This window comes from Arachis duranensis, chromosome 2 (genome assembly GCF_000817695.3).
Source record: "Arachis duranensis cultivar V14167 chromosome 2, aradu.V14167.gnm2.J7QH, whole genome shotgun sequence".
In the NCBI taxonomy this organism is placed as follows: domain Eukaryota; kingdom Viridiplantae; phylum Streptophyta; class Magnoliopsida; order Fabales; family Fabaceae; genus Arachis; species Arachis duranensis.
Genome location: NC_029773.3, coordinates 7,262,893 through 7,286,272, shown reverse-complemented (window position 1 = coordinate 7,286,272; position 23,380 = coordinate 7,262,893). Strand labels below are relative to the sequence as shown.

The 23,380-nt window shown below is 34.2% G+C and overlaps 3 protein-coding genes across 3 annotated transcripts; all 3 read left to right on the top strand.

Moving 5' to 3' along the window:
• The first annotated feature begins 7 nt into the window (after window positions 1–7).
• On the top strand, window positions 8–1,701 carry LOC107473290 (WRKY DNA-binding transcription factor 70-like). Its single transcript, XM_016092843.3, has 2 exons — window positions 8–454; window positions 1,022–1,701. The coding sequence occupies exons 1-2, from the start codon at window positions 57–59 to the stop codon at window positions 1,617–1,619; spliced, it is 996 nt and encodes a 331-aa protein (XP_015948329.1). The 5' UTR covers window positions 8–56; the 3' UTR covers window positions 1,620–1,701.
• A 12,763-nt stretch (window positions 1,702–14,464) lies between these two features.
• Window positions 14,465–17,097, top strand: LOC107473163 (uncharacterized). Its single transcript, XM_016092710.3, has 4 exons — window positions 14,465–16,017; window positions 16,240–16,335; window positions 16,408–16,544; window positions 16,730–17,097. The coding sequence occupies exons 1-4, from the start codon at window positions 14,848–14,850 to the stop codon at window positions 16,863–16,865; spliced, it is 1,539 nt and encodes a 512-aa protein (XP_015948196.1). The 5' UTR covers window positions 14,465–14,847; the 3' UTR covers window positions 16,866–17,097.
• Window positions 17,098–17,777: 680 nt separating this feature from the next.
• Window positions 17,778–21,211, top strand: LOC107473164 (vacuolar-sorting receptor 1-like). The gene is made up of 12 exons (XM_016092711.3): window positions 17,778–18,310; window positions 18,391–19,089; window positions 19,161–19,249; window positions 19,332–19,401; window positions 19,485–19,568; window positions 19,672–19,748; window positions 19,830–19,911; window positions 20,019–20,101; window positions 20,183–20,249; window positions 20,378–20,506; window positions 20,606–20,715; window positions 20,800–21,211. The coding sequence occupies exons 1-12, from the start codon at window positions 18,004–18,006 to the stop codon at window positions 20,893–20,895; spliced, it is 1,893 nt and encodes a 630-aa protein (XP_015948197.1). The 5' UTR covers window positions 17,778–18,003; the 3' UTR covers window positions 20,896–21,211.
• The last annotated feature ends 2,169 nt before the right edge of the window (window positions 21,212–23,380 follow it).

Genomic DNA, 23,380 nt, shown 5'->3' with positions numbered 1-23,380 from the left:
CCTTTAACAAGTACTATAGCCAGATCTGTCTAATCTCCACAGATTAGAACTGCGACATGAAAATGATTATGGAGGATGATGATATTATTAGCAGGGAGGATGGTATCAAGGCAATAATCGAGGAGGAGCTTGTGAGAGGGCGTGACTTTGCCAATCAGCTAAGACAACGTATCGTCACCAATAAAGAAGATGATGACTCAGCTGATCATCAACGGCTTCTCAGTAACGTCCTCACCTCCTTCGCCAACACCCTCTCTCTCTTGAATAAATATCCCATACATCCAAATCCAATTCATCTTCACCAATCTTCTGCTTCTTCCTCTTCTTCCCATAATAGTGATATTCTCATCATGCAAATGCTGCACCCGCAGATCCACCCTTGCTTGCTTACATATGACAACCACATTTGCAAGACCCCGCCGCCGGCGGACACAAGAGGCTCTTATCGGAGAAAGTAATCATCATTCATTAATCATTACTTATTATTATTTATATTATTTTTCCACTGCTCGATCTCTTGATTTTACCTTTACATCTATTTATAAAGAGAAATGTTAGGACGTTGTATTTTTTATTTATATATATTTTATTTAATTTCTCGCATCTGAATTAATAGTGTCATGAGCCTATATATTTAGATAGAGAGAATATAGGATAAAATAGGGATAGAATCATAGAAATGCTTAAACTTCGTCTGTTATTCCTTGTTATTACTAAATAATTGTTATGAATAGGTTAGGAGAATAAAAATATGTTACTTTATCTATAGATTCAATAACCTAGAAGTAGCCTTGAAAATAAACCCTAGGTGGTTATTTATACGAAAAAGTTTAGAACCAGCAATTTTATTAAATTCTGACCAATATATAACTGTAAGAAAAAGTGAGTCATTGGATTATGAAATCTCACATCATTAAAATTATCATTGATAACTATTTAATGGCTATGAGTTATAAAAGTTGCTGTCCCTAGCATTCCTCTATTTATTTATATTATTATTTGTTGTTGGTGGTGCTTGTAGAAGAAACATAGAGACATGGAAGAAGGAGACGGAGAATGAAAGAGAGGAGGATGGGCATCAATGGAGGAAGTACGGACAGAAGGCAATCCAGAATGAGAAATACACAAGGAACTACTTCCGATGCACTCACAAGTACGAACAGGGATGCCAAGCAACCAAGTATGTTCAGAGAATTCAAGAGAAGCCTCCATTGTACAGGGCCACCTATCATGGCCGCCACACCTGCACCAACACAGACACTACTAATAACCACGTACTCATCATGGAGGAATTAGATCACCCTACTTCCTCCTCCTCCTCCTCCATATTCCTCAGCTTTGACAACTCCTTCCCTAATCCACCAACCAATCCCTTTCTTTCACCATCTTCTTCTTCGCTTTTCCCCTCAACAGCACCGCCGCTACCTCCGATGATGATAATGGAAGAGGATCGGCAAGTTCTTCCCTCAACTACTTCAACCCACCCCGTTTTGGATGATTCGTCAAGGCATCATGTGGTTCCTATATTATCATCGTCAGAAGATAATAATATTTGCTGGGATGATATGATGATAGCTGCCATGTCTCAAGTGTTATACGGTTCTGTTGATGAGGGATGACGACTTTCTCTCCTACTCTTAGATTTTTAACATAATTATAAGGGTGGAACTCAGATGCAATCCACTTCACATGAAGTTAATAATTAAGAGTCGTTAAATAATTTAACTGATTTGACTAAATTTTCATCTAACGACTTTTAGCTATCAATTTCACGTAAAGTTGACTGCACTTATATTTTTATCAATTGAAATGTTAAGTTCACAAAAAAAACAATTAGAACTTTGTTTAGTTATTGTATTTAAATTAATTGTTATTAGAATTAATAAATACTAAATAATATAAATTATAAATATTTTTAATTTTTTTAAAAATATTTAATGATTAAAATAAATTAATTAAAATTTATTTTATTTAATAATTAATAATAATTAATGAAAATTAAATAAGATATTTTTTTGTTTTTTTGGTATTATTGTTTTTTTTTTACTAAACATTCCTGATTACTAGCTAAGTCCTATCCTAGATGTTTTTTCTTTTTTTTTTTTGTGACTGTGTTGTTTTTTGGTGACTGTATCCTAGGTCTGTTTTGGTCCACCATCTTTCTACTTTCTTCTTTTTTGTTTTTAATTTTAGCGGAATGATAGGTAGCTTTAATTAATGGTTTATATATCCTACAAGCGACAAAAGTTAGATAGATGAAACTTATATGTTGTTCAGTTGTTAGTTGTTACCCTTTTTTTGTTTTCTTTTGTTATTCTTCTTTTTGGTTTAGCTTGTCTTTTTGTTTAGTTGAAACCGCCGCCTTCAGCAGCCCCTCATTTCATTGCAATGCCTTTATTTTCTCATCCATTTTGTGTACTAGAAAAAAAAGAAAAAAAAGATGACAATACACTTTAATTTTAATAGAAAAAAATAAAAATAATTCATATTAATTCAAATATAAGATAAATTAAAAAAAATTAATCCCCTTAATATTTCTCAATTTTTATGTCTGTAAAAAAATCTTTAATGTACAGTAATACACACAAGATAACTTAAAACAAAAGGAGCTAATAAAAATTAAAGCTCCACTTCATTACTTCTTTAATTTACTACTTATACAGTTATACTACTTCAGTGTACTTCCCTTATTAGATTCTCATTTTATCATCAATGATAATTTATTTGTGATGGATGCTTTTATGATAACATCTTAATATAAAAATAGCATTGTGAATATCTAGGTATCAAAGGTGATGTGATTTAGGGGTGTGCATGGGTTGAGTGAAATCGAGTTTGGTGTGACTCAAACCTGACCCGAAATATATACCGGGTTCATTTATGAGACCCGAACCCGACTCTAGACCCGATGAAACCTATACCATTTCGGGTCACGACTATACCGGGTGAAAACCGGGCCATTCACATCACCTTACCTTTTTTAAAATTAAAACATAACCATTAACCACAATCAATACTAATATTGTCTTATAACACTAAATATTTAAGTCAATACAAACAACACAATATTATACATTAGTCTTAAAATCTTGTGCATTCTAAATATAAAACATTAACTTAGTCTTGTAATAACTAAACAAATGAAAATATTAAAGTTTACAAAACAATAATTCCACATGAATAACCATCATCCATCAATAGCCATTAATGTTATCAACTTGTTCCTTATGGTGTGGATGCATTAGTGAAACCTACAAAACATATAAAGTTACTCATTTTTCATATTAAAGATTATTACTTGAAATAAATAAGTTAAAAATAATAAAAATATCATAAATGTACCTTCAACAATCTTCTGACTGCTATCAAATAAATCAAATTCTTGATCTCCATCTCTTTGTTTAGAAGAGCGCAACCAACTTTGAGTGCATATCAAAGCTTCAGCCATTAATGGTGACAAAGAGCTACGGAAGACATCAACCACACGTCCACCAGTGCTAAAGCATGATTCAGAAGCAACAGTTGAAATTGGAATACCTAAGATGTCACGGGCTATGAGAGAAAGAATTCTGTATTTTGAAGCATTCACTTTCCACCAAGCCAATATATCAAAATTCTCATCTTCCACAGTATCTTCGGCCAAATATCTCTCCACATCTGACTTGCTATCTGCATTAGCCTTCTCTCTTTTTTGTTTTTTCCACATATTCACTCTATTTTCAGAAACACCCTTGGCACCAGCTGAGACTTTAATATTGTCATAAAAAATATCTCTAGATGAATCTCCACAATCATCCCTCCCTTTATCATCGGCAACCTCTTTTTCATAAAACTTATGCAACGTGTCTAATGTGAGTTTAACAAAACCAGTCATGTTAGTAGACACTTCCTTGTCATAAACATCCTTCAAACACCAACAGAGATAATCTAGTTTGTACCGAGGATCCAATACAACAGCAACAAGTAACAATGGATTAAATTTGTCAACCGGTCCTCAATATTTATCATATTTATGTTTCATAGAACATGCCATGCTTCCTAACAATTCAGAATGATTTTGGCTCCAAGATGTTAATTGAGAAGCAACAGATGCAATTTCATGAAAACATTTGTTCGATGTAACATGCAAATAAGATGAGAAACTCAAAGTTATCTCATAGAATATTCTCAAAAAATCAATAAATAATCTAGCATGTTGCCAATCAAGTGGTGTTGGTGGACCAACTTTCTTTTTTCTTCATTGTCCTCTCCAAACCATCTAAGATAATCAGGTTCTTGATCATAAAGTCTATCAAAAGCTTTTTCAAATTTCTCGGCATGTTCCAACATTAGATAGGTAGAGTTCCACCTAGTTGGAACATCCAAGCACACAAGACTTTTATATTCAATTAACTCGGCCTCAATGCAATCTTTAAATTTTTTAATTCTTTGAAGAGAGGACCTAACATACCTGACAGCATTTCTAATGCTTTTAATTAAAGTTTGTTGCTCTTTAATTCCTTCGTTCACTATCAAATTAAGAACATGAGCGCAACATCTCACTTGCATATACTTTCCTCCACACACTAACCCATCTCTTGCACCTAATTTCCTTTGAAGATAAGTAATAGCTCCATCATTCGAACTTGCATTATCTACTGTGATTGTGAAAACTTTTTCAATTCCCCACTCTCTCAAGCATTTCTCGATTTCTCTGCCTACCGTATCACCCTTGTGGTTCTCAATGTGACAAAAATTTATAATCCTCTTTTGTAACTTCCATTCGTCATCAACAAAATGTGCAGTCAAGTTCATATAGTTATAATTTTGATTTGATATCCAGCAATCAGTTGTCAAACAAACCCGAGCACATGACTTTTCCAACCATTCTTTTAGCTTTTTCTTCTCATCTAAATACAGTTGAAAGCAATCTCTTGAGACTGTCCACCTAGATGGTACCGTAAATCTTGGTTCAAAACGATTTAACATCTTATGAAACCCAATCCCCTCAACAACTTTAAATGGCATCTCATCTAGTACAACAAACTCAGCTACAGACTTCTTACAATCTTCCAAGTTATAACCCTTAAAGGCTTTGCATAGATCCTCTTCCTCAATTTTGGGCATATAGCCATGAAGTGTCCCCTTCTTCCCCTCTTTAGTAAATATCCACTTATGAGCACTCTTTAAGTGCTTATTTAGAGAATTTGTTCCATACTTAGTAGGATGACAACCGTATTTTTTCTAACAATGATTACATTTGGCCTGGTGCTGTCCCTTTGTCTCAGACAACGGAAGTTCAGTAAAATACTCCCAAACATACGATTTCTTTCTCCTACGAGAAGCCTCTGGAGTTGAAATGTTTGTATCCTTATCTTCTTCATTAACTTGTGGTTCAGCAAGAGTTGTGGCGGCATCTATAGCAAAAGGAGCAGGATTTTCAGCAGAAACAGCAAGATTTTCAGCAGAAGGAACAGGATTTTGGGCTTCAATTTCCATTCTTGTATTCTCCTCAATCATAAAGATAGAGAAACCTTATAATAATTTATGAAGAAGAAAACAATAATCAACTAAAAAAATTAGCAAAAAAATCAGCAAACACTACTTTTATAATCAACTAAATTCACAATCATCAACTAAATTCACAATAATAACCAACTAAATTCACAATACACTGAACAAAACAATAATCAACTAAACAAAGTAGCAAAAAAATCAGCAAACACCAATTTTATAATCAACTAAAATCACAATAATCAACTAAATTCACAATAATAATCATCTAAATTTACAATACACTGAACAAAACAATAATCAACTAAACAAATTAGCAAAAAAAATCAGCAAACACCAATTTTATAATCAACTAAATTCACAATCATCAACTAAATTCACAATAATAACCAAATAAATTCACAATACACTGAACAAAACAATAATCAACTAAACAAATTAGCAAAAAAATCAGCAAACACCAATTTTATAATCAACTAAAACCACAATAACCAACTAAATTCACAATAATAATCAACTAAATTCACAATACACTGAACAAAACAATAATCAACTAAATAAATTAGCAAAAAAATCAGCAAACGCTGTTGCCATCGGAGTTTGCACCGTTTGGGAGGTAACTAGATAAGAAGATTAAGGTACAACTAATAGAGAGAATATCAAACATTATTTGGCATGTATAATTGTATACATTTGGGGAATTACAGGATACAGAGCAAAAGCACACAAATATATAGCTATTCCCTCAATTTGTATCCAGTGTTGACACGGTGAGTTTTAGTATAACCTCCTTTTCGGGTTCGTGGAAGCTGAAGATTAGGACGCTTGTTTCCCTTTATGACATGATAATGGTTGAATAAGTTTTATAATCAGCTAAACAGTACACTGAGAAAAACAATAATCAACTAAATTCACAATAATCAAAGTTCACAATAATAAAGAATCAACACTCACAACCTTAATCAAAATTCTAATAATCAAAATCAACTTCCACGTCCCTAAATTCGCAAATTTTTATAATCAAATTATCAAAATTCCTAATCCCTAATCAGAATATTAATTAAATAACAAAATTAATTGTTTACCTGTGAAAAAGACCGGAGAAGAGAGCGGAGCAGAAGGAAAAAGACTAGTAGAGAAGCAGGGAAGAAGACGACCGGACCCGGCCTAGCACAGATGCAACACGTCACGAGAAGCAGGGCAGCACCGTCGTTAGTAGAAGGAACGGCTTCGCCAGAGACTCAAGACTGGGGTAGTGGGGTGAGACTTCCTTGTGCGTGCTTCCTGGGAAGACGAGGACGGAGTAGCGGGCGACTGCGTGATGCGTGCTTGCTGCTGCTGGGAGTGCGTCGTCCGTGACTGCTTGCTGGGAGACTGAGAGTGGGCCGTCGGGAGAGAAGATGAGGTCAGGGGTCACTGGGTTAGCGTTGGCCATGGAAAGTGGCGGAGTGGAGACTGCCAAACTGGGGAGTGGGGAGTGGAGACTGAGGACTGGGCTGAGGTTGAATGAATAAGGGAGTGAGTCAGTGAGGTTGAATATCTCATATCTGAATTCTGAACGCGTGAATGCCCTAGCCCTCTTTTCCCCTGATTCAAATTGACAAATTGTATCACTAAGCCACTAATGCACTAGCGCATATTGAGTTACCGGGCCGCCGGGCCAGGTCCGGGTGACCCGAGCCTTGGCCCGGTCCCGGTTTCATTTAGTTCCAAGGTTTCATTTTTTTTTCCCGGGTCAACCCCGGGTCTCTTCGAGTCCGGGTCTTAATGACCCAAATTTCATCGGGCCTGAGACGGATCTCGGGCCGGACCGGGCCGTGCTCACCCCTAATGTGATCCTTTGAGTATTCTTCTTTATTCATTTATGCTTGTCGCCAAAGAAATTTAAAGCACCACGAGCGTATTACAGATTAGAGCGTCAAGTGCAATGAACATACGGGCTGGGTCGCATCTTTACTCAAGTTGAACGAAATTTAAAGCCTAATTGAACCTAAAGAGAATTGAATTTTGAGGAAAGAGAGAGAGTCAAACATTAAAAATACCTTAAACTCAAAACTAAATATATAAGACATGCAAAAGATTAGTTCAATTAGTTTAATCAAAATATGTTCTCTAAGAAATATATGAAGGGTATAATAAAATTAACAATATTGTTTGAAAAGAAAAAAAACACTTAAAATAATTTAAATTTATTTTATTTATTAATTATTATTATAAAAATTAATTTTAATTAAAACATCCATGCATGTGTTACTAAAAATTAATTTTAATTTTGTCTCATTTGTCTTCTGCGTATAACAACCTTGTTGTAGTAAAAATAGATGTGTGAATGGCTTCACATATTCTTATCTTTCTTTCTTCTCATAGTGTACAAATTATGGATGAAGAAAAATTTGAATTCTCGACATACATTTAAATAAATGGGTGAAACAATGATTTCATAAGTCACTACTACTGAAATGGTAGATATCGGTGGTTGAAAAAAATTGCTGCTAAATGAATATTAATGGCGGTTGATGCAGCAAAAAAGAATAACTGCTATTAGTTTGGTATTTAGAAGCTGTTGTGGTGCAACTACCACAAAATTGACATATTGCGATAACGAGTAACACAAGATAAACTATTAGCGGCGGTTATCGTTCAACCGTTGCAAAATACTTTTAATTAAAGACTTCCTTTTTTAAGGAGTCATTAAGGAGTTATTAAGTTCTAAAATTCATTGCATGATTCAATTGTGTGTTTTTATTTATAGAAAAAGTGTAGATAAAATATTTTAAATTGGTCGAAGTAATTTTATACACATACTGAAATTCGAAGACATTGGTAAGGCGACAGGATGAAGAGGTAATTATGTATCTATTATCTTTCATATATTTTTTCATATTTTGTGATATTCATTTGTTACATGTATGATTGTGAAAATATTTAATGTGATTATAGGAGAAAGCACAGCAAAGGCACATTGGTAAAGGAGAGGTATGGATTATGGTTCATAAAAAAAAAGATGGCTCGTATATGAATGATGATACGCGTGTTATTGAAGTAAGTATTAGTTTATAATTATTTACATCTCTTGCTCTATTCATGTTGCTAACTTTGAAATCACAATAACCCAATTCTAGTATGTCTGTAGGAAGCGATTGTGAATATTGAGAGGAAAAATGGTTTTTCGAAGGAGATTTTACATCATGATTTGGTTGCACAAGTCCTTGAAAAGGAGCATCCAAGACAAGTTTAGGGGATAGGTTTTGGATTATGTCCAACCGAAATTATTCGTAATACTACACAACAATCGGACTTTGGATTGCAAATTGAAGAGTATCAGAAGGAGATTATAGAATTGAAGGCAGCAGTAGCAGAACTAAAGACAGCGACAACAAAAAAGAAACCAAAGAGACAACCATGGAGAATCTATTGATATACATAATCCAAGAACAAAGAAATACTTTGCCATCTGACGTTGCTGCAGAGCTGAAGTCTTTAGGAAGCGCAACAAAATAGATAAAAATCTTTTAACAACTTTTTTTTTGTTTTATGAACAATGCACTTTGAGGACAAATTGCTATTAACTATTTTATTTGGCATTTGTATATATAATTTAGATTATTCTAGCATTGTGTTTTATTTGAATTATGTTAGTTTATTATAATTAGAAACATAATCAGTTAAATTATTATGTAACATCTTTAAATTAAAAGATTTTTTAAATGGTGATTGTGATATGAATGAAAATTCAAATAAACTATCTAAATGGAATACGAAATTACGTTTTTAGCAACAATTACTAATAAACGCTACAAAAATTTCTATTTTTTATAACTGATATAGCGTTAACCGTTGCAAGATGAAGTCCCAAAACAGTTCTAATCAATAGCAGCGACAGTTAATTGCCGCAAAATATTTTTGCTACTAACTACCGTTTAACAGCAATTATTTTAACGGTGACAGAAAATCGCCGCTAAAAATTTACTAGTGCCATATATTTTAATAGTCAATCAACCGTTGTCATATATTTAATGGTAGTCAGAAAATTGCCGCTATCCAAAAAACTAACTACCGCTTCTGTTGCCAGTGAGTAAAGTTTTTTAACTTTTAATTATAGGTAAAATAATGTACTCCTAGTAAGTTACAATTATTATTTTTATAAAAGCTAATTCATCTACGTAAAACTTAATAATTTTACAAAACCAACTATAAATAAGTTTTTGTAATGATTAAATTAACTAAAAGTATATGAATAGAACAAATTTTAAAATATTAAAAAATTAATATCATCCTAATAATATAATTAAAATTTTTAAAATATAATTTTTTGACTTTTAAATGATTATATCTTAAGTATACCAGGTAGCTTGGAAAAGTAAGTTTACTTAGTCACACTTTTATTATTTGTTTGATCTTGTTGAGGAAAAAATAGAATTATAGAAGTTAGTCAATAATTAATTAACGAAATTCTTGCAGAACCAATACTGAAAAATTATGTATTATATTCGAAAACTATAAAATTACACTATTAAAATTCATACTTGCTGATGTTTAATTCTTATTCGTTGACGTTCATGTGTGTCCGTGTGCAACATTCAAAACTGGTACACTAAACTTTCCAACATTTTGATGAGACTTCTTTGTTCAATAGATTTATTAGGATTCACACTGACCAAAAGAAAAGGCCCGTTGAACGACTTTGAATCTTTGTCTTAGTTTATTGTTTTTTAACCACCTTTTTATTTTTTATACACAGCTATCATAATCTTTCTTTGTCCACTCTCAACAACCAATGATGCATGTAAATTCATAGTTATTGCTTGCTAGCTGCAGATCTATTTACATTTCAGCAAAAAAAATATTCAAGGGTTAGTAACATTTATTTAAGAGTTTCTTGGATAGGCTTACATAAATTCATGAATAGAAGTTTCTTTTTTTTTTTTGGTCAGAGGAATAGAAGTATTTTAATAAGTGGGTCAATTGTTCTCATAATTTGTTGAATTCTTGTGTTCTAAAACGCGATTACATTATGTTTTTATTTCCTTCCTTATGGCCTATGTAAAACACAAATTGAGTTAGTGTATAACATAATGGTGTAATGGGGGTGATTAACACATATTTTTGTTTTATCATAAGAACTAAATGAATTTAACCCAATCTCAAAAACTAGTCAAAGGAGTGAAATGCGTTTCATGTTTATAAACATTCCTTCCCTCTCATGAATAATTATCTAGAGTTTGAATATCTATATAGGTGAATACTTCAGTAACAATAAACTGAATAAATTTTGATATTATACTAAAATTGAATGAGTCTAAATTTTAAAACTAATTCAAAAAAATAAGAGATATTATTTCACATTTATAAACATCATAAAAATTTATTATTCTTATAAAGTGTGAGATTTTTAAGATATATATAAAATCAACAATTGTAGCAATCAACCACATAATTCATATACATTTATATATAAAAACTAGTTTTCTATCCGTAATAATATTACGAAAATATAAACCTTTTGAAACTATATTGATTTATTTTACATTATATATTTATATAGAAGAAATTTATAAAATCAAACTATTTTTACAAAAAGGTCGTGAGGACAAAAGTCTTCAACGACTAAAAAGACTAGGATCTTTGTAGATAAAAAAATTAAATAATATTATTTTCATATAAAAGAGTTTAATTTTTCACTAATAATTAATTTCAACGTTTATTATTTAAAAGTTATATGTATATTTTTATATTTGATTAAGTGTTATTCCACAAATAAAAATAATTAATTTTCATACTTGTTATATTATATTATATTATATTGATAGTTATAAAATAACACAAAAATTTTTTTTTTTAAATGATTGAATTTTGATTCTAATTATTAATCACAACATTAATATTCTATCTAAATTTATATGCAATAAATATTTGAAAGAAGAGAGGTGAAAAAATAAGTGGTAAAAATTTAAAATTAAATAAAAAAAAGTGTGTATAAAATAATAATNTTAAATTATATTATTTTATTAATTTGATTATTTATAGAATAGAAAGATAGAGAGAGGTAGAGAATGAAAGAGAAAGATAAAGAAAAAAAAAAGGAGAGGAGTTTGTCAATTTTAGAGGAGAATATTTTATTTTAATTGTAATAAAAGAATATCTCATGACACATTTTGGTTTGTCAAATTAGTAATATAAAATATAAATGATAAATCATATATAGAGTGAAATTGATAGAGAGAAATAGAGAATGGGAAAGAGGGTAGATTAGAAGGTGGAAGAAGAAAATATATTAATTTTGGGAGAAAATATTTCATTTCATAATATATTTTGGTTGTTAAATTAGTAATATAATATAGTTATATTTTAATTTTAATATTTCAATTTCAATTTTGATTTTAATTTAATTTTAATTACAATTAGATAATGTTATATTACATATTTTGATTGTCAAATTTGTAATTAATCATTGATAATGATATATAAGAGAGATAAAATTAGTGAAAGAATGAGAAATAGAGAAAGTGAGAGAGAGGAGGAGAGAACTCTTTAATTTTGGAGGAAAAAATTTAATTTTAATTACAATAAGAGAGTGATATGTATGTGGCATATTTTAATTGTAAAATTAGTAATAAAAATAATAGACTAAATGTTTTAAACTATTCCTTTTATTTTAAATTTTTTGTTAGTTTATTGATTTGGTACATTTAAAATTCAATATATCTGAATATAATTAAAAATTATAAAGTTAAATTAATTAAATTATAAGAAAGACTTTAATAATTAATAATATAACAAAGTTTTGGGATTATTCTTTGTCATTTTAGGGTGATCCGTTTAGTTTTCAATGGTGTCCTGGATAAGATTTAGGATAAACTAGCAAGTTGGAAAATGGAGTTTACTCAATCGAGTTGGTAGACTCTACTTGGTTAATTTCGTTGCAGCCGCTATTCCCATGTATTAGATGGAGGTCTCTATTTTTTCAAAAAAAAAACATTAGTAAATTAGAGTCTATGACGAGGAATTTTTTTGGAAATGACAAATTGATGGAAGAATATTGAAATTTGTTAGTTGGAAGGTACTGATTATTCCAAAAAAATATGGAGGTTTGAGGATTAGAAATCCTTATTGTGTGAATATTAGTCTTCTTGGAAAGTTGGTCTGGACTTTTTTCCAGCAGTCAAATAAGTTATGGATCCAATTATTGGATGCCAAATACCGATCATCTCTATACAACTGTTTTAGTTGTCATAAGAACAAGGGCTCTCTCATTTAGAGGAGTCTTTGCAAGGCATAAAAAATGTTGAAGGATGTGTTTGTTTGGTGTATTGAGGATTTGAACCAAAATTTTTGATTTTCTAGCTGAAGGAGAGAATGGCAGTTATCTAATGAGATAGATTATATTCACATTTCTAATTTGAAGGTATTTGGATACTCTTTATTTTCCTTTATCTCAAAATCTGAAAGGTAATATTCTTTCTTACAATCCAGATATGCAAGCAGGTCCGGAAGTGAGTTGGTATTGGTTTGGATCTGCTACTAAAGTCTATGACTCACACAATAGTTACTTGTGGTTGTGTAAGCAGTTATTTGGTTGGGAGCAGCAGGAGAATTTGCTTTGGCTTGGTTGTGTCTTAAGGAGACTCTTTCTACTGCAAGTTTTCACTTCAGAAGAGGGATGTCGTCATCGGATAGGTGCCCAAGATGTCTTTCGAATCGGTTTTGTATTCAGGATTGTCCAAAAGCTCAGCTTGTATGGCATAGGTTGGATATTTCTTGTCATCTTTTGGATTTGAAGAACTGGTTCTTGTATCATAGCAGAGAGCATCCGTTCAGGTTCTTTTCGGGACTTTGGTGGATATGACAAGTAAGGAATAATGACATCTTTAATCCTCATAAGACCTGACCTCTGGAAAAAGTGATTTGTCTTATATTAGCTTTAGAAAAGAAACTTAGAAATATTTTTTAATTACAACGCATGTCCCTTCCCTCTATTCCTAAATAGTTTTTGGAATTTCCCATTCATTGGTACTTTTAAGATTAATTGTCATGCTAGTTATTCTATTTTCAAGATTATAATGTGAATCAACGAGATGTTATTTTTGAGACAGATTGTATGGAAATATTTAATCTTACTATTAATCACCAAAATAGTTTTGGATTTATTGATCCATTAGTGCTCAAAATAAGGAATATCATATATTGGAATTGAAGTGTTGACTTTTATTTGATTATGAGAGATGTAAATATGGTGACAGACATTATGACAAAGATGACGATGAGGTTACAATTTTATCCTATAGAACTTCTTTTTTCTTTAGAAAAATTTAAAAATAATCTTAAATGAGACTATTCTTTTATTTAAGTAGTTTCTTTGTTTTTCTTATTTTTTTTCTTTAATTTAGTTTAAGTCACCAAAAAAAATATAACGAAGCTGATTTTTAGAGCAAGTTGGTTGATTCCAATCCATAAATCAAAGCCATTTCAGTTTTTAAATTTTTTTTATTAACATAATTATTAATCGGAAACACAAGGCTACCTTGAAACATATAGAAAAGTGATTCAAGTAATTCAGAATCATAATTCATACATATGAAGATTAGCGAATTAAGTAAACAATGGATAAAACAAGTGAAGTCTCTACTAGAAACAATTGACAATGTAACCTCACTAGTCACTGATGATAATCAAAAGAAATAAATGAACTCACCTTGAAAATGCTCTCAAGGCCTTTTTCCTCCTGCTGTATAGCCACCGAAAAGGATGAAATTTTTATTTATTTTGGGTCATGGAAAAGTTTACATTTTTATTTTTGCTCTTGTAGTAAATCTATGTAGTAAAGCCCAAAAAAGTTGAATATGCCATATCCAATAGAGTTCGGGCTTAGCCCCAAATAGCAAGCATCATCCATAAAACATATCCTGTCCAGACCAAAAGGAAAAGATTATAGGGAAAATGATCATTAGCTTGCCATGTCCAAAAAAAAAGATGATCATGAAGACATGAACTACGCAAAGTTTTTTCATTCTGCCTCTTCTCTTGTTATTAGCGACTGAGTGTAGAAGAGTAGTAACTAGTAAGGTTCTAGATCTCTGGTTTTACCTACAAACATTTCGCTATGTTGCACCTTAACTAAATCCCTAAACTATTTCTTATCTTAGCAGTTAGCCCTCACTTGTTACTCGTGAGTGATTTGTGACTTGTCCTTCATTAATTAAACATCATCAACAAATTGAATTAAACTAAGTTAGTAACGCTTCATACCCACTTGCTTGTACTAACCTCAGTTACGCCGTCGTGGTGGTGGTGGCCGTGGAGGAGGCATAATTGAATCCATCAATTGAATCTCATAAAAGAGTATAGAGCTGATTGATGATGGGTTTTCAGTTTGTGAGTCGCACCCACCATAACCGTTGCTATGGAAATCTGATTCCGATTCTGATTCTGATTATTCTGATCGCACAGCAATCGAATGTGAATGGCTCCATCCACGAGTACTCGAAGGAGCCCTTCACCCACCGCTCCAATGCATTCTTCTTCCACGGCGGCAGCGAGGCCCTCTTCGCCTCCTCCTCCGCCTCCCAATCCTTCATAAAGTTCGAGAGCGTGGTCTTCACGCGCCCCAAATTCTCCGCCGCAAAGCACGGCGACATGCAGCAGAACACGGGCCTGGTGGAGGCCATCGTCCTGGAAGTGAAGGATCGCCTCCGCATCGGCGGGTCCCACCTCAAATCGGAGCTTATCTGCTGCACCAAGGAGCTTTCCGATAGCCACCTCTGCAACCTCGGCGAGGTCATCATCGAGAAGAATCCCGACAACCCGGAGTTCCCGAGGCGCATCAAGACCTTCTTCCAGGGCACCGAGGAGCATACCGCCATGGAGACACAAACCGTTACCGTCAACGCCACGGGAATGTACTACCTCTACTTCATGTTCTGCGATCCGGAGCTGCAAGGCACCATCATCTCCGGCAGAACCGTGTGGCGGAACCCTAACGGTTATTTACCGGGCAAAATGATCCCTCTGATGCGATTCTACGGGTTAATGTCGCTGGCGTATCTTGTGATGGGGATGGTTTGGTTCGCGAGATTCGTGCAACTGTGGAAGGATATCATCCATTTGCATTATCATATCACGGCGGTGATTGCTTTGGGGATGTGCGAGATGGCGGTTTGGTACTTCGAGTATGCCAATTTGAATGCCACCGGGAGCAGGCCCATGGGGATTACGGTGTGGGCCGTAAGCTTGAGCACGGTGAAGAAGACGGTGTCGCGGCTTCTGCTGCTGGTTGTGTCCATGGGATATGGTGTGGTGAGGCCCACCATTGGAGGCAGTGGGATGAGCTCCAAGTCCAGGATGATGCTTCTTGCTGTACTCTACTTTGTGGCCTCCGAGGCCCTCCTCCTTGTCGAGCATTTGGGCAACATTAACGACTTTTCCGGCAATGCTAAGCTTCTTCTTGTGCTCCCTGTTGTTTGCCTCGATTCCTGCTTCATTCTCTGGATCTTCTCTTCTTTGTCCAGCACCCTCGAGAAGCTGCAGGTAATTAATTGGTTATGGTTATAGGTAACTAACTTTTAGTTAATGTTAGTATTTAGGTTTATAATTTAGGATTTAGGATTAAAATTTTATGATTGAGGGTTTAAACAATAACTTTAAAAATTTTGGTTGAAGTTGGCGGACTACTGTATTGTTAATTGGTAGTAATCCATGATTGATTATTCCATTTTGAGATTTGGTTTGGTTTGGATTGAATGGTTGTAGATGAGGAGAAACTTGGCTAAGCTGGACCTCTACAGAAAATTCACAAATACGCTTGCCGTCTCTGTCTTGCTCTCTATTGCATGGATTGGCTTTGAGGTACTCTATAGTGTTTACTCTTTTTACTCTGTTATATAGTTTCTGCTTTGATACTGATTGAACTTGAATCAGCTATACTACAATGCAACTGATCCTCTGAGCGAGCTGTGGCAAATAGCTTGGGTCATTCCAGCTTTCTGGTCTTTGCTTTCTTATGCTCTATTGCTCGTTATATGCATCCTTTGGGCTCCTTCTCGTAACCCCACTAGGTAATCTTCTCATCATGCCCTTTCCTTGACATTGTAGAATAGTGATGACTCATACTAGTGCTATATTACCTTTTAGAATTTGTTTAAATGAGAATCTTGATGTTGCATTGCTTGACTTGCCTTGTTAACCGATGAGGTTCCGTCCCCTGGATCATTAATATAATCATGTCATTTGTACTTTGTAGATATGCATACATGGAAGGAGATGACTTTGACGAGGAGGGTATCTCTCTGACAAGCGGCGTAGCAAAGATGAGTGGGGACGTGAAAGGTTCTATTGTCACAGATCGAGAAGATATTGAGGAAGATAAGCGAGAATGATGTTTTTAACTTGTATAGTGATGGAAGTGTTGCTTACGAGAGACAGAGAGGGAGAGTTGTATCATATAGAAAGACTCGGAGACAAAGACGTGCATATATAAACGTGGTTTTGTACGTAGAAGAATATTTCACTTGGTAACATGAGCAAGAGTTAGGCAGCACCGTTAAATCAAACATACCATTTGCTACTGACTACTGAATGAAATTAAGATCATCTTTAGTTTTAGTTTCAGATGGCATTGTTGTCCTTCCTTACATGTCTTATTTATTAGTGATATTGTCAATAATGCTACTTACTAGAATGCGTATTTTTTCCTAATATATTTTTTTTGAAATTGTGTTTTCTCAAACATTAACATTGGAACCTAAGGCTTTCCATTTCTGTGCAATCAAATCAATGTCACAAAGAGTTTAATGTTCATGACTTTGATTTTCTCTTATCCATGAGCAAAAATGCAAAACCTATCTTCTAAAAAAAAAGTGTACTAGTATTATTGATTCATAATAGAATTAGTCCAAACATTATTGATTCATGATAAAATTAATCCAAAGTGTCATTGTATATGTTGATTAGGAATTGCGAAATATACTATTGCTCTTCTATTTATCCATTAGCATTAGCATTATGGTTAACATGTCTTGTAATGAAGTGAAAGACTAAGGAAGATAGTTAATTATAAAATTGAGAAACCAATCAATAGAAATAGTTTAAAGGCTTCTATGGAAGGTGTGGCCGTGAGAAGAATAAGAGACGTATTTTGCTGTATTTTAAAGCTTCTACGTTTATGATGCTGTTGCCTGATTTTATCAATCTGTACATTTTATTTTTTAAATTTAGGGAGTAATATGTATAAAACAAAAGATTGAAGGGTGTTAAATGCAAGTACCCGTATTTTTGGTAGTAGCGTTGAATTGAATGTAACAAACACGGCACAAGCAAGTAAGAATGCATGCAGAGTCAGATTCACATAACAGATTTGAGTATTACACTCCACGTCCACCCCCCATTGTCCATTTCTTTCGATCCCCTAAGCATCAGCATCACTAACCACAAATAACAACCTTGTTCCATTCCATTTCCATTTTCATTAACCGATTGGAGTATTACTGAACCCAAAAATATCACTTGTAATTAACAATGAGAATAAAGGTAACTGTTGTGTGGTGTGTTTGGATTCTGGCTCTGCTATGGCAGCATCACGTGGTGGCAAGGTTCGTGGTGGAGAAGAACAATCTGAAGATCACGTCTCCCAGATCACTCAGAGGTATCTACGAATGCGCAATTGGAAACTTCGGTGTACCGAAGTACGGAGGTGCCATGATCGGTGCTGTGGTTTATCCAAAGGCCAATCAGAACGGATGCAACCGATTCGAAGGCGCCGACGCCTCTCTCTTCGCTTCTAGGCCTGGTGGATTCCCGACCTTCCTTCTTGTTGATCGTGGAGGTATTCATTTATTTTGTTGGAATTAGTATATTGCATTATTGCGAATGAGAAATAAGATTTAGATATAATGCTTGTGGCAGAGTGCTACTTCACGTTAAAGGCATGGAACGCACAGAAGGGCGGAGCAGCGGCGATTCTGGTGGCGGATGACAGGATAGAGCCGTTGATAACGATGGACACGCCGGAGGAAGGGACCGGAGCAAACGATGACGACTACATCGAGAAGATTAACATCCCGTCGGCGCTGGTGAGCAAGGGGCTCGGGGACAGCATCAAGGCGGCTCTGGCGAGCGGCGATATGGTGAACGTGAATCTTGATTGGAGGGAGGCTCTTCCGCATCCAGACGACAGAGTTGAGTATGAGTTTTGGACAAACAGCAACGACGAGTGCGGAGCGAAATGTGACGCTCAACTCAGCTTCGTTTCAAGCTTCAAAGGTGCAGCGCAGTTACTTGAGCAGAAAGGCTTCACTCAATTCACACCTCACTTCATCACTTGGTACTGCCCTCAGGCATTCATCCTCAGCAAACAGTGTAAGGCTCAGTGCATCAACAATGGCAGGTACTGCGCCCCTGACCCTGACCAGGACTTTTCCCGAGGCTACGACGGCCGAGATGTCGTCATTCAAAACCTCCGCCAGGCTTGTTTCTTTAAAGTAGCTAATGAGAGCAAGAAGCCTTGGCAATGGTGGGACTATGTCACGGACTTCGCCATTCGCTGCCCTATGCGAGAGAATAGGTACACTCAGGAATGCTCGGATCAAGTGATTGCATCTCTTGGTAAGTGTATGATACTCTCTCTCTTGTTTTTTCCATTGCCTTTCATCCTGCCTCATTTCATTACTAAACAGGTGTTGATGTGAAGAAGATAAGAGATTGTGTTGGAGATCCTAATCTGGATGCTGAGAATCCAGTTCTTAAGAAGGAACAGGATGCACAGGTTGGTGCCTCAAATAGTATGTAGACATGTATATAGACCATAGCTTTGTTAATTTGATTTGGTGATGCAAATTTCACATCAGATTGGGAAAGGCACTCGCGGTGATGTTACTATTCTGCCTACTCTCATCATAAACAACAGACAGTACAGAGGTATATATGATGGAAATTGTTAATGCATATTCAAATTTTTCTCTATGTATGAGTATCATCTTTGGTTCTTAACTTTGTTTTAGGCAAGTTGTCAAGAGAAGCAGTACTCAAGGCCATCTGTTCTGCTTTCAAAGAAACCACTGAGCCATCAATTTGCTTAACTCCAGGTCCTTTTTCCTTTGCTATCTTCTTTTATTCATAAACATGCTTATCAAATCAAACCTCCTCCTCTTGGACAATAAGCACCTTTGGTTTAATCTTTCTTTGCAGACATGGAAACAAACGAGTGCCTCGTAAACAATGGCGGTTGTTGGCAGGACAAATCTGCTAACATTACTGCATGCAGGGTAATCACTATAGCTTTAAATACATATATGGGGGATTTTCTCTTGTTTTAATCAGCATCTTTTTTTCCCCACCAAGTATAGGACACTTTCAGAGGAAGAGTGTGTGAGTGCCCTGTTGTGCAAAATGTGAAATTTGTTGGTGACGGATATACTCATTGTGAAGGTAATTTTTATTAGTCCTTAGAGTTACTTTCGTCCCATACTATAGTCTAATCAAGAAAGAGTCGAAAGTAGTTTAAGTAACCTTCTTGTTTGCGAATTTCTTAACAGCAACGGCACGCTTGAGGTGTGCAGTGAACAATGGAGGTTGTTGGAAGGGAGCCCAAGAAGGGAGGGTTTACTCTGCTTGCATTGTAAGTACTAAGTATGATAGTTAATTATATTGTTTCATTGCTTAGTTAATTATATTCTAAATATCATAATTGATTATGCAGGATGACCACACAAAAGGTTGCAAGTGCCCTCCTGGATTCAGGGGTGATGGAGTCCACTCCTGTGAAGGTATGCTTGCTGCTATCCTAACATACATTTTGCTGAGCTATTCTCCCGAGTTTTTCAATTTGAATGTGTTATGAATAATAGTTAATAGTGCTTCAAATCCTGATATAAGATTTTCCATTTCGGTGCAGATATCGACGAGTGCAAGGAGAAATTGGCCTGCCAGTGCCCAGAGTGCAATTGCAAGAACACCTGGGGAAGTTATGAATGCAAATGCAATAGTGGTTTGTACTACATGCGAGACAATGATATGTGTATAGGTGAGGCCTTTTTAAGTTTCTCAAACTCTAATCTCCTTTCACAGTTGTGGAGATTTTTTGAGATTGTATAATCCTATCACTTTGTTTAATTAACTGCAGGCAAATATACGGCTTCAGTGAACAGTGGAGGCTTTATCATTTGGGTTATTTTTCTGGTCATAGCTATTGTTGGTTTAGTGGGATATGCATTTTACAAGTACAGAATCCAGGTATGAATATGATGATCCTTTGATGAAAATTCCAACGTCATCAGACTCAGTTCTATGTACTAAAATAAAAACAATTCTGTGCAGAGATATATGGATTCTGAGATAAGAGCAATTATGGCCCAATACATGCCATTGGATAATCAACCCGATGCCTCTGTTCAACTTCAACAAGGTGTGTAGAAAGGTCAAAGATCAAAGATTGATCAATGGAAAAGACTAATCTGATCTTGAATGAAATATATATGGGAGGGGCCATGGAGCATCAAGAGCTGTGTGTGTGTTAGTTTTTAAAAGGGAGACAAACTATTTAACCTGCCTGAGTTAGTTTTAGTCAGTTATTAGTTAGTTATGGTGATTCTATTCCCTCAAAGACACAAAACTATAGTACATGCCGTTTGTCCTTCTGAGGAAGTCACGTTCCTTTTTCTCCTCTTTAGGCTCTTTTTGAGTAGTTGCACCATTCAACTGCAATGCACGTTAGATTTTGCTATGGAATGAGGCGTTTTTATGTTCATAAATAAATTTGTTTTACATGCTTTTGTTGTTGTTATTATTATTGATATCGGCTTTTAAATTTTCTGAATAATACATGGTTTGTCAGCACTCAGAGATGAACAAAAGAAGTAAAGGCAGAACCTGGAGATATGTACGTAATTAAGCAAACTGTTTTTGATGAATGGAACTTAAGAAAACGTCTCTACATAATTATACACCCGTATTTATCTTATTGTTTAGGGTGATATATATAAGGTGGAGTGTACCGTGATTAGTGGTTATCATTATGATAGTTACTATAACTATATAACTTTGATAATATTTAGAGAGCAATACTAGAGGATCATTTATTATTTTTGGTCATTGGTTAGTCATCAATGTTTAAAAATATGGGTTAAAATATATTGTTAGATTATTAGGTTAAAGAAATTAGGTTTATGACTAAAAATAATAACAAAAAATAATAAATTCTAATAATCTTTTAATACTTTTTTATTTAAAAGTATTCCAAAATTAAAATTAAGATAATATCTTTTTATACTTTTATAATATTTTTTACTTTTATTTTTTAATATTAAAAAATATATTATTTTAATTTTAGCAATACTTTTTAATAATTATCAACATTGTATAACTATTATGATAGGAAGCACAACATGCACTAATATATAATCAAAGAGGTCACTTAAATAAAGACACTAAAAATATCTTTTTTTAAAGACGTTTACATGTATTATGTTATTATTGGACAATTTTATTAAATTGGTTAATAATTTATTTTTTAATAAATAAGAATAATAAACCCAATTGTTTGTATTATAATTATTAGATCCGATTTAATCCGATCAATTATACAATCTAAACTAAATATTTTTAAAAAGATAAATATATTCCTAATTTTTTGTTTTGTAGACATTTAAATTTCTAAAAATTTAAAAATACAATTAAATCTCTAAAAAAATAGGTTTATTGTTATTGTTATAAAAAATAGATTTTATTCTAATTTATTAAAAAATTTAAAATAATAGATTCATAAATATGTCTAATAATTTTCCTAATGCAAAACCTAAGCCTCTTTATATAAAGACGTTTTAAGCGTGCATCCCCCTAATCAAAACTTGTATGCATACTCCCTTTCATTTAGAATCTCCATGCACATTGAGTAATATCAACACAAATATATCATCTCAGTTGGAATTTATAAATAACGACCTCTAATATTTATTTATTTGAGGGTTCCCTTTATTTGAATACATGATGTGAAAAGACCAAAAAAATGTATAATAATACAAGATGTGGCCTACACATCATGCATGGCTAAATCAAATAACTACGCCTTCCTCACTAATACTCACTTTCTTTAATTTGGTTTGGTTGAGAGAGATGCAAGAAGAGTAAGGAAAGGAATTGAAGCCAACGAAACAAGAAGAAACTAGCATTAGCATGTCATCGTCAACCATGCAAGAATATGCATCATCATCATCATCTTCTTCACCTTCACATTCACGTTCGTGTTATACGTCATCTTCTTTGGCAGTAGCAAGAACCTTCAGAAGATTCGAGAGGAGGATGGGTGGTAACAGAGGCATTAATATTTTGCAGCCATCATCGAGAAGACGCCAAGGATCAGCGTTGAACATTCATGCTACAACTCCATTGTTGGGGGACCCACAAACTCCCTCTCCCTTTTGCAGCTACGCTTCCACCATCACCACCACTACCGCCACCCGCAACACCGCTCCACTCATCGGTCCCCGCCACTTCAAACACTCTTCTCACTCTCTCTACGCCACTGAATTCTCCTCCCCAAGAAAACAGGTTTGTTCTTTTCTTCCTTCAAGAAACCAATTCCTTATTATTGTTATTATTATTATTATCCTCTATTGGTTCTTTTTAGTTACGAGATCGTTCTTGAATTCAAAGATGAAAGATCGCAGGAATATAATTAACACGAATTGAATCCAATGAGTTTATGTAGTTGGCTTCGGAATGTGATGAGAGTGAGAGGAGCTGCTACAATAATGAATGCTCCAATATGAATAATTACTTCTCTGACATTGACGAATGGTTGGAACACGCCAATAAGTTCTGCAAGGCCAATAGTGAGTTGTACACAGTAGGAGATCGAACAAAAGAAGATGAAGAAGAAGAAGAAGATGATGATATGATG